General features: G+C 41.1%; 1 protein-coding gene and 1 non-coding gene across 2 annotated transcripts; one reads left to right on the plus strand and one right to left on the minus strand.

Annotated features, from left to right (window-relative positions):
• Nucleotides 1-6,646: 6,646 nt before the first annotated feature.
• Nucleotides 6,647-6,783, minus strand: LOC118858847. The gene has a single exon (XR_005010970.1). It is a non-coding gene; the product is annotated as a small nucleolar RNA SNORA16B/SNORA16A family (small nucleolar RNA).
• Nucleotides 6,784-13,643: 6,860 nt separating this feature from the next.
• LOC118858505 (olfactory receptor 2H2-like) lies at nt 13,644-14,582 on the plus strand. Its single transcript, XM_036769042.1, has one exon. The coding sequence runs from the start codon at nt 13,644-13,646 to the stop codon at nt 14,580-14,582; it is 939 nt and encodes a 312-aa protein (XP_036624937.1).
• The last annotated feature ends 5,880 nt before the right edge of the window (nt 14,583-20,462 follow it).

The following is a 20,462-nucleotide window of genomic DNA, read 5'->3' on the forward strand; positions in this document are numbered from 1 at the left end:
CCCAGGTCCTCTTACTACAAATCCAGTGTTTTTCCCACCATTTCTCTCTGTAAGTTAACTGAATGATTGATTGGAGTGATTGATTGCAATGTGGCAGTGGCAGATGGCCTGGATGGTCTGAAGAGGAAACAAGTCTTTAGAAAATGTCTTGAGTATTCTTGAGGCTTTCACCAATTCCACCACCACCACCACCCCCGTGAATCTATTCATCCATCCTACGCAGCTGTCATTTAGATGTCTCCTCAGTCCAGTAGATTGATGTTGACTCCCACACTTTCCCTACACAGGCGTAATCCAGTCCTTCTCCTTCTGCTTTCCTCTCCAAGTCTCCTACTAACATCTAAGAGCTGAAGACTTTGGTCAAGACAGAGGTCACTATCTCATTTGGAAGTGATACTGAGCGGAAGAGGAAGAAGTAGGAAAATTGTACAATCTTAACTAACTCACTAAACCTCTCTGAATCTTGGTCTCTCCATCTGCCCATGCAAGGAATCACTATCATCCTTCTTTATCCACCAGAGCTGGGGTGGGAGTAAATATACATATGAAAGGTTGTTGTGGCTGTTGTGTCACACAGCTAGCAAGTATCTGAGACTGGATTTGAACTCAGATCTTCCTGACTCCAGGCCCAGCACTCTATTCATTGCACCACCTAACTGTCCCACAGGTAAAAATAGTTTCTGATAAATCTTCAAATGAAAAGTGCTCTAAAATGTTTTTCTTTTTATTGTTGAAATATTTCTTCATCTTAGCTTCACTATTCTACTGTTGTTGAACCCGTGGTCTTTGCTCATTTGTGTGATTTCCCTCCTGGGTAAGGTCCCTGTTGTACCCTGAATTATGTTTCCAAGCCTGGACTGCATCTTTCAGCCATACAGCTGCATAGCCTTGGCCTTCCAATGAGATTTCAGGACTCTGACACGTCACCAGTGGCTAGGAGGAATTCCCCAGAACAAGTTGAAAGTGATAATGAAACGAATAGTGTTTCAAGAAATCAGAGGTGGTTACAAGAAATAACAGCACCCAAATGGAGAAGGATGAAAAGAAGTCGTCACATTGGTTGAATGTTTATACTTTTCCAAATGGGTTCCTATATAAATCTTTAAAGGAAACATACAGAGTCCAGGATTAGCCATCCTTCTCTTCCCCACTCCTCCCTTCCAAACAAAAGTTCTCTATGTCTCTGATTCCAGTAGGGGAGGAGGAGGCAAAGACCAGAGCACTGTATGGCTGACACATCTGAAAAGGGGAGTAGACATGCATGTACTAAGTACTTACTGGGTATAAAGCACTGCTGAGCACTGGGGATACAAAAAAAAAAAAGTCAAAACAAGGTCCCTTCCCTCAAGGAACTCACATTCTAAAGGGGGAGAAAGGTACAAATTTGTCCATACATACTTACATTTACATATACATTTACATAGTGTAAATGAAAAGTAATCCCAAAGGGAAGGCACGGGAGGAGAGAGTGAGGGGATGGGGAAAGGCCTCCTCTAAAAGGTGAGATTGGAGCTGAGGCATGGGGGACCGCAAGTACAAAGTCAGGAAATGGTGTGTTACGTACAAGGAACAGCCAGAAGGCCTGTGTTATTGTATCGCACCATTGAGGGGAGTGAAGTACAAGAAGACAGGAAGGGTAGAAATGGGCCAGACTGGGAAGGGCTTTAAATGACAAACAAAGCATTTTGTATTTGAACCTAGAGGTAATAGAGAAACACTGGAATGTATTGAATAGGCACTTTACATGTTCAGACCTACATTTTTGTAAAATGACTTTGCTCACTGAGTGGAGGATGAACTGGAGGAGGGAAGACATTGAGCAAGGAGACCAAGCAATAGTTATTGGGATAGTCCAGGCATAAGGGGATGAGAGCCTGTATCAGGGTAGTGGTGTTGGAGTGGAGAGGAAGGGGCATGCATGAGACATGTTTGCGTGTAGAAATAGTAATGATAATAATGTTCAATAATACTGTTCAGTCATGTGTGACTCCTTGTGACTCCATTTGGGGTTTTCATGGCAAAGATACTTGGAATGATTTCACAGGTGAGGAAACTGAGGTAAACAGGTTTAAGTGACCTTCCCAGGGCCAAACAGCTAGTAAGTGCCTGAGGCCAGATTTCAACTCAAGAAGGTGAGTTTTCTGGACTCCAAGCCCGGGACTTCCCCTGTTTCCCCACCTAGCTGCCGCCATCATCATCATCATCATTATCATCATCATGTCCAATATTTGTATAGAACTTCAAGGTTTTCAAAGTGATTTGCAAATATTCTCTCATTTTATTCTTACAATAATCCTGAGAGGTAGGTACAATTATTATCCCCATTTTACAGATGCGGAAACTGAGGCAGATTTACCCAGAGTTACCTAGCTAGCAAGTATATGTTTTTTAAAAAATCCTTTGCAAGAGATATGTCTTTAATAGGGAGGGATATAGTGGGGAAATAATTTGATGTATTAAAAAATTGTCAATAAAAATAGATTCATTTAAAGGTCTTCTAAGTGTACCTCCCCACCCCCACCCCCATGTCTTGTGTACACCCCAGGCAGCCACCTACCTTAGCAGCCTCTAGTCTTGCCCTAATCCTTGATGTGCCTTTATCCAGTCCCATTAGGGCATATCTAGGAAAAATCTTTATAAAACTACTTAGGACTTTCCAGAAGTTCTACAATGCTATGGTGTGATGGGAGGGAGTCTGGAGCCCTGAGTTGGAGTTTATGCTAATTTTACACCTGGTCATTTCATTGAAGTAAAAATGTATTTTAAAGTCTTCTGTACTTAAAGGCTTCATTTTCAAAACCCTTTTCCTGGACAGTTTAATTTCTAAGATATAGCCTCTATAATTCCAGGCATATAAAGCTTGGTCAGAAAGCTCCTCTGGACTCTGGACAGTTGCATAAACAACCTTATCTGCCAAGGCCTTGATCCTGACAGTCTGGATAGAAAATGAAAGTTATTTGACTCACTTAAAAGAACCTACTATCATTCTCTTCCTCCTCTCCCCACACACAACAAAATCCTCCCCACCTATGTCTTATGCTCAGGCTTTCCTGGGAAAGGACTGGGTGGGAGGGATGCTGGAGGCATTAGGAACTTAGAAGGGATTAGTAAGCAGCAAAGATTCATGGGATCCTCCAGTGTGTGGGAAAGGGAAACCAGAGGAAATCAGGATGTTCTGGTCTTCGCCATCAGGCAAAAGACAACCAACTTTATCTGGCACTATCATTGCTGCTGTGCTAGTCATTTCCCTGGGCTCTTTTTCTCTCTCTTCATCCACATCAAGAGCCCCAAAAGCTAATTGCTGGCCTGGGGCCCAGATCCTGGACCCACCCCATCCTCTCCCTAGGGTCTTAGCAGAATTAATGAGCTACATCTCTCCACGGGATGGGAGATCTGGGATCTGTTCCTCCTCAACCACTGTAACCTCCTAATACCACCATAATGTCTCTTTCATGCCTTTCATTTTGTCCTTAGCTGGTGAGATTATAAGGTGGCCATTACTCTGGATTTGAGAGGTTTTTCCCCAACCCCCCAAGAAGTCAACCATTACTTAAGATTTTGCCACTCCCCTTTGCATCTGCACCAGACTACCCAGAAGAAGGAGATTTTGTGGAGTAGGAACCCCTTAAGTTCTATCTAAAGTATAACCCCCATTGGCTCTGAAACAGGGGTTTATAGCAGTTTCCTCTTATTCTCTTTTCTTTTCTCACCTTAATGATTTAATTGGAGCTAGAGACTGCTCTTTGGCATAGTGGAGCTCCAGCAGCAAGACACTGAGGAGATTTTTGTCAGTGACTTGGGGTAAGTGGAAAATTTCTTCTCTGGTTGTCAGAGAGCGGTAGGTTTGGCAGTTAGCAAAAAGGAGGTCTTGTCTCCTGTTTACGGAACAGAAGAGAATTCCTGGGGGAGATGCAGTAGACAAAGAGGTAAGGGAAAAAAAACCAAAAAGACAGAAGAGAGAAAATGAAGCACATAAAACAAGTACCATAGTCAAAGCCTTGTTAAATGAGAGAGCAGAGAATGAAAGGCGAAGAGAAGCAAGTCACATAAAGAGATAGCCCAAAGAGAGACAGAGATAAACAGGTCAGAACAGAAAGATTAAGAGAAATAAAAAGAGAAGAGGAAAAAGTGAGATAAGTATGCGAAGAGAGGATTAGATAGCTAGATAATGAATATTCTTTCATGCAAGGAATGGAGGAAGACAGAGACAAAAAAGAAATAGCTAGATCTCACTAGGAAAGGGCCTTCAAACACATAATGGACTATCATTAGTCAGGAAAAAGAGTAAGTTGCAATCCTGCCTAGAGGCAAGACTATGACCAAGATGACCTCTCAGGGCCAGATGATCCTACTATTGACCCCACCATGGCCTATTGCATTCTGTACCCTTCCCCTCAACCTGACCTACAGAATAATCTCACTCTCTTACCTCTGAGTTTTGGCCTAAGTGTATTAGGAGGGCAGAGTTTATAATTTCAAAGAGGATCATATATATGTCTGAAAGGTTCGGAACCGCTGGATATAAGAAACTCTCAAAGTAGGAGGCAGAAGAATCAAAGCGTATATTTAGGCTCCAGAATAACAGATCCACAAACCAGCATCCCCATTTTGATATATTGATCAAAAACTTCCAGGCCCAATAAGTCCGCCTCACAAGAGTAACCAGGAGGCCACAGAGAAGCATGATGGTATACAGAAAAATCATATACATGCTTCCCCTCTATGGTAAAAAGATTACCCACTGGCCTCAAGTCCTTGTTCAGCTTCCTCCCGTAGGTCAGCTCTGCTACCGGCAGCTCCTGCTTCGGCTGTGGCTGTGGCTGTGGCTGTAGCAGCAGCCTCTGGCTCCAACGGGAGCTGCTTTTAACCATCCGGCTTCTGCAGGGGTGTAAGGTACGCCGGGGAAAGCACAGGTTCTTTCGATCAGCTTAAGCAAGGTGAAGGGGTTGACCAGGAAAGCACAGGTTCTTTCGATCAGCTTAAGCAAGGGAAGCAAGGTGAAGGGGCCGACAAGCTTACTCCAATTCAACATACAAACAGCATTCAGTTCAGGGGAAAAAGCCAAACTAGTCAAGGGCACTTGTTGACTAAGTGCTAAGGAGCCCATTTTTGGTTACCAACAAACTAAGCAGCCTTCCTTCTGCCTCTGTCATCTTCCAACTCTTCCTACCTTAACTCCAAAGACCAAGGCCACATCCCCCAAGAACTTCCTTGATTCAATATGAGCCTAATTGTCATGAACTTGTGTCTTCTACATTCAATTTATTTCTTTTTTAATCTTTCATTTTCCTTCCAGTTTTTCCCATTATTATGTTTGCTCTGTCTCTTCAACTAGACCAAAGGTTTTTCAAGTGCATGAATCATGTCTCCCATTTCTTTTCTCTGGGTCATTTCAGTGGGTCATTCCTCAGGCTCACAAGAGATGACTAAATCTAGCCATTTGCCCCAAGTTTGTAGACTGGTTATAAGGGAGAACAGGGTAAAAGTGTGTGGCTCCCAGAAAAACAAATGCCAAGCAGATATCCCATATACACATATTCCTGGCCACAAACTTCATTTTCTTAAACAAAGGAATTTTTTTTTACTATTATGATTTTTTGGTAATATCCTTGTCATCTAAAAAGAGAAGAACATGAGAAAAGAGGGGGGAGCACAGTGTATGTTCTCCTCTTTACTTAACCAATTAATCAGGACATCTTGGGTTTTCTTACTCATATTTACAAAATTCTTATCAAAAGGGTAGAGGGTGGTGGTGGTAGTTAACAGAGTTGAAAGGATTGATGAGGTCAGAGTTGGGAAAGCTGGTTCATCAAATGTGGAAGAATTCACTTAGACCTTCTCTGTAGCCATTGGGAGCTTTATTGATGCAAAAGCAGTGGGCCTGAGATTTAGCAAGGATCTAAACAAAAGGCACTGATGTAGGGAAGGAACCAGACTTATATAGACCAAAAGGCTGTGTGGCCTGTAGGATGATTTTAGGGTTTCTTATGGGGGTTGGAGATTTAGGGACAGGATAAGAGAAGGACACAGGTAGAAGCCAACAAATGACACAAGGGAGACATTTGATGACCCAGGGTGGGGCAGAAGATAAGGAATCCCATGGTCCAGGATAAGGGAGAAGTTATGTGGTAACTCAAGATAAGTGGAGAGACTCAAGGATGCCCTCAGTCTCAGGAGGGACCTCACAAGGTACTGAAAAAGCAATCCTTAATATTACTTTTTTTTTTTAGTTTTTCTATTTTTGTTTATTGATAGCTTCTCCCAGTAAATCCCTTCATGTAACAAAAATCCAGTTTACAAGTCCTGTACTTTCTCTCCACCCCCTCATTGTGTAATACCCCACCCAAATATTCCAAACCAATGTGATTTGATTAGGCCTTTCCAGAAAGAATTCAGCAGACATTTATCAAAAAGAACCATGGATTATACACCATCTCCATCTTGTAGTAAAGGTCCAGCAGGCCCTTCTGATAAAACCTGATCCAGCAGAAAGTAAGCAGGTGTCCTTGGCCAGTGTGCTCCAGACTTGCTCTTTGGCACTGCTAAGCAAGCAAAGGCCAGTAAGATCATCACCTCCTCTTTAGCTCATGTTCAGTACCAAGAGTTCCTTGTCTACACCAGCAGATGAGTTCAGGAAACAGGCAGCATCTATCTTTTCCCATAATGTTGCTGTTCTACTACAATGTTAAATAGAACAAGGACCGTTGGGAAGCTGACACTCTGGGCTCCTTTTTGACTGCAACAGCTATAGGAGGAGCTGCAGCAGCTTCGATAAGCGCCCACTTAATATTACTTTTGATCCTTAGGGATCCATGTCATTTCCCCACTCAACCACTATACAGGAGAAATCTTTGGGGGGGAAGGGGCAAAGGTCATTGTCTTCAGTAGCTGCTTACTGCTGAACAGGGGTGAAGAGTACATTTCATGGGCCAAGAATAGATTGAGGAGAAGTGGTCAGCATCAGGGTATGGAATGCAGTGTCAGCTGAGTCCAGGGTGGAGAGAGGCAAACCATTCAGGGACACCAAGGGTAAGGGCTGGTAGCCTAAGAGCTGAAAGAGGAATTTCTGCAGGCAAGAAGACACAAAGTGAATGAACCAAGAGGTTAAACAAGCACGGACCAAATATAAGAGCAAATAAAATGATTAATAAAGAGTAAAATAAATGATTAATAAATGAGTGAAAGAAGGGGGAGGAACCACGAGGCAGGAGTGGATGTCTTGTATCCAAGAGGCTGCCTGTAATGTCCTTCAAGTTCTCAAAGGATAAGTTCCATGCAGAGTTTCCAAGGAATAGGGGGAGAGCTATGGGGAGTAAGCTAATATCCTGGGAATGATGTTGACATACCCAGCAATTGTGCACTCTGCCCTGGCCCACAGAGTTCCCTATTTGAATTAAGGCATTAGACTTCCAGTCCTGAGGAAGCAGGCCTAACCCTAGGCATAGAGTGGGAATCAGGAATCAGTGAGCTAGAAACAGAAGTGGTTCACAGTGGGGCCCAGAACCCAGCATAGCTAGAAAGCACACAGGCAAGTCCCCAAGGTGAGGAGCTTCAATTCATAGTCTTCTTTGATTACTTTTCTAGCTAGTCATGCCCTGCATGTTATCTCACATCCTGCCTCCTGCTTGCTTCATCTGCCTCAGCATTCCTGTCTGCCTCACTATCCACCCAAATGCTTTTGAGAGAGGGACAAAGGAGCTGTCCCTGCCTGAGTGGGGTGGGGAGGGGAGTAAGATGAGACTGAAGCCGTGTCCAGGGGATGAGGAGAGTGTTGAACAGGAATCTGCAGGTGGACAGCCAATAGTCTAGAAGACACAAATCTGACAGATAAGTTCAATACGCAGGGCTCAAATAGAAGGAACATTACAAGTGACAAAGAAAGAAACCAAGAGCCCTATGGTGCTATTATTTACTTTTGACAAACAGGATTTTCTGATCTTGTTATTTTCTCAAAAGTTTCCACTCCATTTCCAATTCGTTTAGGAGGATCAGATGCTACTGAGGATCCAACTCTATACATGTAAATGTAAGTAACAACATTTTGCAGGTAGAAGCAATGAGTTCAATAGTTATGGAGATAAATTTACTTATAAGAGACTGACTTTTACTCCAGTTATCATAAAAGACTTGTGAGGATCCATAAGTAATTAATTCCAAAACAATGCATATCAATAAGTTGCTTATAATAAAACACGTTTGTGCCATAGAACACACAGTATAAACAGATATTATTTCCACAATAGTAACAAACTTTGAATGAAATTGACTTTTCTATTAATGCAAAACTATTCCATAAGTTACCTCTAAGAAATTGGCACTGAAATTCTTTTCTCCAAACCAAAAATGTTTCTGATCTAGTTTCATTAACTAATAAAATAACAGTTAGGTCCCTCAGTCAGTTGTACCAATACTCAATTATTCTTCAGTATTTTTTGGGGTCTCCTTTAGCCAGTCATTGACTTGTTTTTCATGGTTTTCTTGCATCACTCTCATTTCTCTTCCCAATTTTTCCTCTACTTCTCTAGCTTGATTTTCCAAATCCTTTTTGAGCTCTTCTATGGCCTGAGACCAGTTCATGTTTTTCTTGGAGGTTTTTGATGTAGGCTCTTTGACTTTGTTGACTTTTTCTGGCTGTATGTTTTGGTCTTCTTTGTCACCAAAGAAAGATTCCAAAGTCTGAGTTTGAATCTGAGTCCATTTTTGCTGCCTGGCCATGCTCCCAGCCAACTTACTTGACCCTTGAGTTTTTCATTGGGGTATGACTGCTTGTAGAGTAGAGAGTACTTTGCCCCAAGCTTGAGGTGCTGTGCTGTTGTTTTCAGGGCTATTCCTCTGCCACATCAGTGCTACTCCTCCCCCAAGAACTGCCAACTCAGACAGACTCAGATCTAAGCTGGCTCTGCACTCCTGCTCAGATCTGCCACTTAATTCCTCCTACCAGGTGAGCCTAGGGCCAGAAGCAACTGCAGCTGCAGCTCCGCAAGCAGCCTCAGAGGTGTATCACCTCCACTGCCCCCAGGGTGGTGGGAGATCTGTGAACTCCTTTCACTCTGTCCCAGCAGCTTTTCCCACTAACTTTCTCTGTTGTGTTTGGTGCTTGTGAGTGGAGAAGTGTGGTAACTGCCACAGCTCACTGATTCAGGGCACTAGGGCCTGTTCTGCCTGGCTCCCAATCTGGTTGGTCCAGGCGCGGTCCACACTGGGCTCTGCTCTGCTCCACTCCCAGTTCCGTGTGATAGACCTTACTCTGTGACCATCCAGTCTGTCCTGGGCTGGAGCCCTGCTTCCCTCTGCTATTTCATGTGTTCTGCAGTTTTAGAATTTGTTCAGAGCCATTTTTATAGGTGTTTGGAGGGACCTGGGGGGGAGCTCAAGCAAGTCCCTGCTTTCCAGCCGCCATTTTGGCTCCGGCCCCAATACTCAATTATTCTAACATTATTTTGAAACATTTAAGGACCTTATTCCATGCAGACACATGTCTAGTAACAGGAAGATAACTAGGCCAAATACCCATTTACTAAGCTATTTAAGATATAAAAAAGAATGCAATTTTAGGCTGAATAGCTCAAATCTTAAACACAAGGCACTGTGTTCTAGTAGCTCAGCTGTATCCCAGCCTGAGATAATGGTTCAACATTATGTTTGTATCTTTGTTTCACAAACTTCTTTTCCCTTTGTCTAATTATTCCCATATTCAGAAAGACCATCCTATTCCAGGGATTTAATCTTTCACATGACTATGCAGGAGTAGTAATTTATCCAACTGTTTGCAGTATGGAATGACTACACATTCAGATTGAAAAGAGCAAGATTTCACACACTTAGTTGTGCTCACATCTTATGCTGACCACTTGCTTTGATTACAGAAATTTGCCATAAAAGGGAAAGACAAGGACATGATTAGATAAAATATCAGAGTTTTACAACCATGTTGTATCAATTCCATCTCATTGCCAGACTCAGGAACAGTCAGGTGGGAAAGGAACACAATGAGGAACTGAGCCAGGAGGATCCCACCTTAGATTGAAGCTAAGACTGTCCTCTCAGCTTTTCCAGACTCAGGCTGCCACCTGTAACAGTCACATTCTCTCTGAGTAGCTTGTGGCATTTCTCTCAGATGGCAGATTATGGACTATTGATTATTGATGGATTTTTAGGATTCATCAGATAACTCAAAACACAGTCCATTATGGTCCCAAGAACTTGTACCTCAGGTGGCAAATTTCACTAATCAAAACAAAAAAAAAAATTTTTTTTAGCCAGGACTTACATATCCAATTTTAAATCTGTCCTTGTGCAAAAGCCAACCACTAGAGATCATTTCTATATACTTGCAAATTCCCAGCATGCCAAGTTCTTTGTTTAGGAACTCCAGAACTGAAACAAGCTCTTTGGCAAGCTTATAAAAGTAAGGATGGAGAGGGACCCCTGAGAAGGTGCCGCCTCATCTACCCCATCTATCCTTAGAGCTGCTGTGGGCTGTGCTTTTGACTAGCCTGAGGATTGCTCTGAATGGGCAGAACCCTCCTTTCCATACAACACACACACACTAATCAATTACCAGCTTTGGGTTTTAGCATTAAAACATAACCAGCAATCTTATTATTTTCAAATTGTCTTAGCTGTATCACAAACAATAGACTTCAGATGACATCAACTGCATTTCCAGATCGTATAAAAATTATTGATAGAAAGATGGATTGTCTTACCAAGTGCACATGTGACTGGCTGGCTTCCTGGGAGGTACTTTCAGGCTTTCGGCCCCACGGGCCCAGGGCCATCACCAGTGGGACCCTCACAGTAGCTGATGCCCCTTTTGCCAGGTGGGAGAAGGTGAGTTGCAGGTGGCGGTGGGGGAAGGGTGAAACTCTCTTTTCCTAATCTGATCTGGGATGAGACGGAGTTAACAGAAAAAGTCCAGGGCTATTTGCAGTTGTACTGAGATACCCTCTTGACTCAAGGGAAGGGAATGACCAGGGTTGTCAGAAGGGGTTTCAATCAAAAATCTGCTAAGCTATTTTTTTTTAGCCATTCTATCTTTTCACTTCTATGCCCATCCCTTAAAAATTTCAAGTGGGAACCTGAATCTTTCAGACCAACATTCAAGAGACTAGTGTCCTTTCTTAGGATCCATGAAGCATGAACCAATGACTCTGTTTCTCTGAAAGCACCTATTTAAGGCTGATTTAAGGACACAACAAACCTAGGAGTGAAACTTAGAGAATCCACAGTAGGCTTGAATATAACTGTTATCAGTATAGCAGGCCTTTAAAATCACACAAAAAGATTTTTCAAAACACTTCTTTGTGAAAAGTATTTCCCTTTCAAAAAAAAGCTTACAATTTATCCTGATGTTAAAGGGAATAATCAATACATTTTCACAAAATAAATTAGCTGGAAACCTTAAAGAATGGGATTTATCAAAACCAAGTTGGTGTAAAGTGTCTTTTAAGTGTCACAAATCCCCAAAATACCATAAAACCAAAATTCTCAATAATAGAAAATCCCTAAGTAACAAAAGGAATTTACCTTGAGGAGGAAGTTCAGTTTTTTTCCTAAGTCAAGAACATACCCGATTAAACTAGCCTTTTCACAATAACAAAGTTTACCAGGCCTTTAAAAACTTACTCAGTAGGAATTCCACTATACAGACTTTACACAGGGTTGATAAGAATTTATGATAGATGGTTCCAAAAATACTTGTTTTAGTTAACAACCTTAATTCTTAGTTAAGCACAATTCTTAATCCAACAACATCTAGATTATAAGAGGAATTGCTTTTCTAACAACATAGGTAAAATGTAATGTTAACCAAGTTGCACAATATAAGAAAATTTAGAAATATAACCATACCACAAGCAATTGTCATGTATTTAAAACCTGAAAGAGGACCGATTAATTACCAATCAGGTGACCATAACTTAGTTGGATGAGCAAATCAAATCTGGATGCATAATCCCTAGTGGTAACATTTTAATTTCTGAGGCCTAATACTCTTAGCACCTTAAAAGAAAAGATTATTATCCATAAATTCACATTTTTGAAGACATGTGGTGACAATTCCAAGTTCCAAATAACCTTTACTTCCTTGGGCTGGAGTTCCCTATTCTTTTACTTATCAGATAGAGAACAGTCAGCTCTCTATTCCCATCTCAGGAATTTCAAGCTGCATGTACTAGAAAATGCATATAAAGTTTTAAGTTAACAACACAGGGTACAGAGACCGAGCTAGAAACCAGGGCACAGGGACCCCCAAAGAAAACCAGGCGCAGAGGCCCACAGGGCACAGAGACCCTGAAATTGGGGTGTGGGGATCTCCAAGGAAAACCAGACACAGAGGCCCACCTCCCTCCTCCCCCCAGTGTCCCACGGGGGAAGGGAACAAAACAGGGTAAACCAGGGTGCAGGGGGAACAAGACAGGGTTAAAAAGTCCACTCAAGCAGAGCAAGGTGCTTTTTCTTTAAGTTTTGGAGACCAAATTTCTTACTAAGCTTTTGTTTAGACATCCCCTTCACAAATCACCTTTCTAGATTATATTGAGGTCAGGCTGTGTTACAATGGAACACTTAGACACTTTTCTTTGAGGATCTCCTTCCCAAATTTCCCTCCTAGCAGCCTCCTAGTAGCCTCTCACCACACATCCCAGTGTCCCAGGACAGAGGGGAGAAAGAAAAATGACCAGCCTAGGTCAAGGACATCCCCTTATACCAGGGTCCACAGTCCAACTGACTACCCAGAAGTCAATGGAGCTTCAGATGCTGCTGGCAGTGTCTGGGCACTCCAGGGGTCTCACTGCTAGGGAAACAGTGGGAGCAGAAAAGCCTGGTGAAGAGAACAAAGAAAAGCGCACTTACCTGTTATCCCAGTGGCTAGGAGATCAGTGGAGTCCAATTAATATTTGGACTCCCAGGTTTCGGCACCAAAAGTGATGAGGTCAGAGTTGGGAAAGCTGGTTCATCAAATGTGAAAGAATTCACTTAGACCTTTTCTGTAGCCATTAGGAGCTTTATTGATGCAAAAGCAGTGGCCCTGAGTTTAGCAAGGAGCTAAACAAAAGGCACTGATGTAGGGAAGGAACCAGACTTATATAGACCAAAAGCTATACAGCCGGTAGGATAATTTTAGGGTTTCTTATGGGGGTTGGAGATTTAAGGACAGGATAAGATAAGGACACAGGTAGAGGACAACAAATGACACAAGGGAGACATTTTATGACCCAAGGTGGGGCAGGAGACAAGGAATTTCATGGTCCAGGATAAGGGGGAAGTTCTGTGGTAACTCAGGATAAAGGGAGAGACTCTAGGATGCCTTCAGTCTCAGGAGGGACCTCACAAGGTACTGAAAAAGCAACCCTTAATATTACTTTTAATCCTTAGGGATCCACATCAGGATAGCTACTGTATGTTATGTAACATTGTGTTTATGGGAAGGGGGTGTCAATAGAGAAGTAGGTGAATGGAATTGCATGACTGAATAAGAAAAGGGAGGAAAAAAATACCCCCATTGCTGTGTTTTGACAAGTTCACAGGCACAAACAACATAAAATTTAAAAGCTTAAGAAATATCTCAACTCTCTCTCTCTCTCTCTCTCTCTCTCCTCCCCACCCCCTCTATTTTCCAGAGCCCAGACCAAAGCAAGGCCATGAATAATAAAAGCTCCCCAGAAGGTTTTATTCTCCTGGGCTTCTCTGACCACCCCAGATTAGAGAAAGCCCTCTTTGTGGTAGTACTGACTTCCTACTTTGTGATTCTGGTTGGCAACACACTCATCCTCTTATTGTCTATCCTGGACTCCAAACTCCACACTCCCATGTACTTCTTTATTTCCAACCTCTCCGTTCTGGATCTCTGCTTCACCACAAGCTGTGTTCCCCAGTTATTGTCCCACCTCTGGGGTCCAGAGAAGACCATCAGCTTTAATAGCTGTGCCATTCAGCTCTTTGTGTTCCTGGCCCTAGGGTCCACTGAGTTTATCCTCCTGGCTGTCATGGCCTTTGACCGATATGTGGCAATTTGCCAACCCCTCCATTATGCCATTGTTATGCACCCCCGCCTTACCCAGGAACTAGCAACTATAGCCTGGATCATTGGACTATTGGAGTCTGTGGTCCAGACACCACCCACTCTTCGTTTACCATTCTGCTCCCACAGAAGAGTAGATGACTTTGTATGTGAAGTCCCAGCCCTTATCCGCCTTTCCTGTGAGAACACTACTTACAATGAGATCCAGATGGCTGTGGCCAGTGTCCTGATCCTGGTTGTGCCCCTGACTCTCATTTTCGTGTCCTATGGTGCTATTGTCCAAACTGTGCTAAAGATTAACTCAGCAGTAGGACGGAAGAAAGCTTTTGGGACCTGCTCCTCCCACCTCCTGGTGGTCTCCTTCTTCTACAGTTCTGTCATCACTGTCTACCTCCAGCCCAAGAACCCCTATGCCCAGGACCGAGGAAAATTCTTTGGCCTTTTCTATGCTGTGGGAACACCTGCACTAAACCCACTCATATACACCCTGAGAAACAAGGAGGTGAAGGAGGCATTTGGGAGGCTGTTGGAGAAGATCAAGCAACCAAGGAAGAGCTGAGACATTAAGACTGAGATGTTTCTAAAGTTAGGAGGGATGTTTCCAATGCTTCTCAGTTTCACCTGGAATTTCAACTGACCCAACGACCAACTCAACACATAACCTCAGAGTGGGGAAGGGCTCTGTTTGGGATGGGAATCTCTGTTAAATATATGAAATCATTGTATATCTAACTTCCTTTTGTTTTTCTTCTCTACCCTATATCCATCTTTTCCTTCCTCTGTCTTCACTTTAGTTTTTATGCTACATAATATTTCCTCATTTCTCTAGCTCTGTTTTAACTGGTCACCTCTCGCCATTTCTGTCTTCTGTCTCCAACTATCATCTCTTTCTCTATTACCACATGAATTTTCTTTGACCTGTGTGACCCTAAACAAGTCACCCACTCTGTAGACCTATCTCCTCATCTGCAAAATGAAGGTAATTGGTTAGATGGCTTCCAAAGTCCCTTCAAAGTTGAAATCTATGATCCTATGATCCTGCCAACTTTTTCAATATCTACATTTTATCCCTGTTTTGCTTCTTCCTGGCTTTTCCTCTTCTTCTACTCCTTTTTTTTTTACCTTAATGGAAAAAAATTTAGGGGGCAGCTAGGTGGCACAGTGAGTACAGCACTGGCCCTGGAGTCAGGAGGATCTGAGTTCAAATCCAGCCTCAGACACTTGACACACTAGTTGTGTGACTTTGGGTAAGTCACTTAACCCCAATTGCCCTGCCTTCCCCCCTCAAAAACAAAACTAAAAATATTTATAGATTTATAGATGGTCTCTGGGCATAGATAGAAACTATCGACATAATTTGACTGTTACCTGATGAAAAATACTCAACCAAGCTGTATTCAGACTTTTCTTTTTTTCCTTTTGTTCGGCTTTTATTTTTTGATTCAATTTTATTTTTACTTCTGAATTCTTTCCCTCCCACTTACCCCTTTTCCCAGTCATTGAGAAGGCATATGAGAAGGCATATACATATATAAATATGTGTAATCAAGCAAAATAAATTCCTGCATTAGCAATGTCCAAGAAAAGGAAATATGCTTCAATCAGCACTCTGAGTACATTAGTTCTCTATGTGGAGCTGGGTAGTATGTTTCATCACGAGTCCTTTGGAATTGCACTTGATTCCATTACACTGATTTGAGTTCCTGAGTCTTTCAAAGTCGTGTGTCTTTGCCATGTTGTTATCATTGTATACATTATCGTCCTGGTTCTGCTTGCTTCACTTCATATCGGTTCACGTGTCTTTGCGAGTCTTTCTGAAACCATCCCCTTCATTATTTCTCACAGCACGGTAGTATTCTATCACATTCACAAAGTGTGTAGCCGTTCCCCAATATTTTGGCAGCCCCTCGATCTCCAGTTCCTTGGAGGCTGGAGACATTGGACGCAACAAAAAGAACTGCTATAAATGTCTTTATGCCTATGGGTACTTCTCTCTCTTTTTTTTATCTCTTCAGCATCCAACCTTTTCTCACAGACTTCAAATAAAAGAGAACTCATCTATTAATTGAGAATGTTAGAGCTGGAAAGGATCTTAAAGGTCATCTAGTTCAACCCCCTTATTTTACAGATGAGAACAATGAGTCTTAGAGAGAGAAAGTGATTCAGCGATTGCCCAAAGTCAAGACAGCTAAGCTGGATGGAGATCAGAGGACTGGCCTTTGAGTCAGGAAGACCTGAATTCAAATCCTTCCTTAAACACTATCCCTGTGACCCTGGGCAAATCCCTGAACCTCTCTCAGCCTCAGTTTTCTCATCTGTGAAATGGTGGGGTTGAACTCAATGATCTCTAAGATCCCTTCTAGCTCCAAATCTATGATCCTAAGTAGCAGCACCATGATTCCAAATCTACTTGCTTCCAGGCTCATTATTCTTCCAATGTACAATAGCTAGTATTCATATAGCACTTAAGATTTGTGTATATTATCTCATTTGATCCTCACAAAGACCATGGAAGGTAGCTGCTATTGTTACCCCACTTTGCAGATGGAAAAAACTGAGGCTGACAGAAGTTAAGTGACTTGCCCAGGATCATACAACGAATATCTGAGGCACGATCTGAAGTGAGGTCTTCCCTACTACAAGCCCAGCACTCGACCTACTATAACATCTAGCTGCCTGAAGCACAGAAAGCTTCACTAACTTGCTGAAGAGCACACAGGAAGTCAGGAAGTCTAAAGTCTGGGCCTCTTACCTTCCGACATAATACTTTGCCTATTGCACCTGTCTACTTTCATACAAGAATCCGATTCTAGGGTTAGAATGAAGGATAAGGGGAGAGTCATATGATCTCTTGCCATTCTGTTTCATGAGACTGCTTCAGAATACTTCAGAAGGCATAAGCACAAATACCAAGGGCCTAACACGGTTTATAAAAAGGCAACTGCTCAGTGAGGGAGAAACCACTTGGACAATTTCTCTAACCAGACTTTACTAGGTATCTTGATAATAGGGAGTCTCTTGCCCTCTGGTGGTCATGTAAGGTATGGCACCTGGAATTCCTTCCTCCTAGCCTCAGGACTTTCTCAGCATGATTCGGTTCATGAGTTGATCTCTGATCTTCCAAACTAATGAGAAAAATCAAAGGAACCTTTATGTGGACTTTCCCCTTACTTTTTCTTTTGTTGTTGTCATTGACCTTCCTCTTTTAGGGTATAAATAGTGACCTTTTTAACGTGGTTCATTGAGACTACTGTGTTTAAGGAGGCTCTAAAAAGATCTTTGCCTGAAAAAACTTGCTGTTGGGTCCAAGACGGAGAGTGTTGTGATCTGGTTTGCAGGAGGTAGGTTGTTGTTGTCGCTGTTCAGTCTTTCAATCATGTCTGACTCTTTGTGACCCCATTTGGGGTTTTCTTGGGAAAGATACTGAAATGGTTTGCCATTTCCTTCTCCAGCTCATTTGACAGGTGAGGAAACTGAGGCAAACAAGATTAGGTGACTTGCCCAGGATCACACAGCTAGGAGGCAGGTAGAAGGCCACAACTCAAACCCTATGACTATTCTTGAGCTTTATAAGAGACATCTACTTTGCCTCATCTCTGTACCTTTTGGCACTGATTTAGACTTATCACTGCTATTATTCAATATTGTACTAGAAATGCTAGATATAACTATAAGAGAAGAAAAAGAAATTGAAGGAATTAGACTAGCCAACGGAGGAATAAAATTGTCACTTTTTACGAATGGTATCCTTGGACAATCAAAGACTATCAACCAAAAACCAGTTGAAATAATTAAGAATTTCACCAAAGTTACAGGACATAAAAACTTCACATAAATCATAAGCATTTCTACATATTACCAACAAAGTCCAAAAAGAAGAGATAAAACAAGAAATTCCATTTAAAATAACTGTAGACAACATAAAATACTTGAGAGTCTATCTTCCAAAACAAATCCAGGAATTATATGAACACAATTGCAAAATGCTTTTCACGCAAAGTCCAAACTAAACAATCGGAAATACATTAATTGCTCATAGATAGGCCAAGCCAATATAATAAAAATGACAATTCTAACTAAATTAATATACTTTTTCAGTGCCATACCAATTGAACTATCAAAAGTTATTTTATAGCACTAGAAACAGTAATAACAAAATCCATCTAGAAGAACAAAAGGTCAAGAATATCAAGGGAATTAATTTTTTTAAATGCTGAGGAAAGTGGCCTAGCCATACCATCTTTCAAACTGTATTACAAGGTAGTAATCATTAAAAAAAACCCAATATGGTACCAATTTAAAAACAGAGTAGTACAGGTGCAAAATACACAGTAGGAAACAACCATAGTAATCTTGTTTTGGATAAACACAAAGATCCAGACAGGAGACAAAAACTCACTATTTGACAAAAACTGCTGGGAAAACTAGAGAGCAAGGATGACAGAAACTAGGTATAGACCAACATCTCACATCACATATCAATATAAAGGCAAAATGAGTACATGATTTAGACATACTTGGTGATACCGTAAGCAAATTGGAGGAGCATGGAATAATTTACCTGTTAGATCTAAATGTTGTAGGAAATATGGGAAAATTGGGGTATTAATGCATTATTGATGGAGTTGTGAACTGATCCAACCATTTTGGAGAGCAGTTTGGAACTATGCCCAAAGGCTATAAAACTGTGCATAACCTTTGACCCAGCAATACTACTACTAGTATTGTAGGTCTATGTCCTTAAGAGATTTTTTTTAAAAGAGGAAAAAGCCTATACATACAAAAATATTTATAGCACGTCTTTTTGTTGTGATAAAGAATTAGAAATTGAGGCGATGCCCATCATTTGGGGGATGACTGAACAAACTGTGGCACTCGATTGATAGAATAATATGGTGCTATAAGAAACGATGAGCAGGACACTTTCAGAAAAAACTTGAAAGACTTACATGAACTGATGTAAAGTGAAGTAAGCAAAACCAGGAGAACACTGTGTACAGTAATAGCAATATTGTACAATGATCAACTGTGAATGACTTAGCTATTCCCAGCAATACAAAGATCCAAGACAATTCTGAAGGACCTATGATGAAAAATGCTATCAACTTCCACAGAAAGAACTGATGTAATCTGAATGCAGATTAAAGCATACTTTTTAAAATTTTTCTTTATTTTTCTTGGGTAATTTCTTTGTGTTTTCTTTTACAAATGCCTGATATGGAAACATGTTTTGCATGACTGCATGTGTATAACCTTCATCAAATTGTTTGACTTCTCAGTGATGGGGGAGAGGAGGAGGAGTGGGAGAGAATTTGGAACTCAAAATTGTAAAAATTGAAGGATAAAAATTGTTTATTCATGTAATTGGGGAAAATATTTTTTTTAATTTTAAAAGAGCAAAAGATCAAGATTATCAAAGGAATCAATGAAAAAAGTGTGAAGGAAGGTGGCTTAGCCATACTAGATTTCTTTTTTGATTTTTATAGTATTTTAATTTTTTCAAATTATATGTAAAGAAAATTTTTAGCAATCATTTTTATAAGATTTTGAGTTACAAATTTTTCTCCTTCCCTTGTTCCCTCCTCTCCCCTGTCTAAAACTGTAAGTGATTTGATATATGTTATCTATGTCCAATCATGTAAATTATAATTCCATATTAGTCACAGTTATAAAAAAGACCAAAAGAAAAAAAAAACACAAAAAAGATAAAGTGAAAATAGTATGCTTCTATCTGCACTCAGACTCCACCAGTTATTTATCTGCTTTTTATTATTTATTTTTATTTATCTGTATTGCTGAGAAGAGTTGTCATTCCTAATTGACCATCACACAATGTAGCTGTTACTGTGTACAATGTTTTCCTGCTCATTTCAGTTTACATCAATTCATACAAGTTTTTCAAACTTTTTCTGAAATTTGCCTGCTCATCATTTCTTATCCCACAATAGTATTCTGTTACATTCATGTACCACAACTTGTTCAGCCACTCTCCAGTTGATGGGCATCCCCTCAACTTTAAATATTTTGCTACCACAAAGAGAGCTACTATAAATGTTTTATATAAATAGGTCTTTCCCCCTTTTTTATGATATCTTTGGGATACAGATCTAGTAGCATTATTGGTGGTTCAAAGGGTATGGACAATTTTATAGCCCTTTGGGCATAGTTCCAAATTGTTCTCCAGAATGGTTACATCAGTTCACAACTTCACCAACAGTGCGTTAGTGTACCAATTTTCCCACACCCTCTTCCTTTTTCACCACATTAGCCAATCTGATAAGGGTGAGTGGTACCTCAGAGTTGTTTTAATTTGCATTTCTCTAATCAATAGTAATTTAGAGTATTTTTCATGTGACTATAGAGAGCTTTGATTCCTTCATCTAACAACTTCCTGTTCATATCCCTTGACCATTTGTCAATTGGGGAATGGCTTGTATTC

This window comes from Trichosurus vulpecula, chromosome 7 (assembly GCF_011100635.1).
Source record: "Trichosurus vulpecula isolate mTriVul1 chromosome 7, mTriVul1.pri, whole genome shotgun sequence".
Classification (NCBI taxonomy): domain Eukaryota; kingdom Metazoa; phylum Chordata; class Mammalia; order Diprotodontia; family Phalangeridae; genus Trichosurus; species Trichosurus vulpecula.

Coding starts and splice junctions, on each gene's coding strand:
- LOC118858505 (XM_036769042.1), top strand. CDS start 13,644: ATGAATAATAAAAGCTCCCCAGAAGGTTTTATTCTCCTGGGCTTCTCT.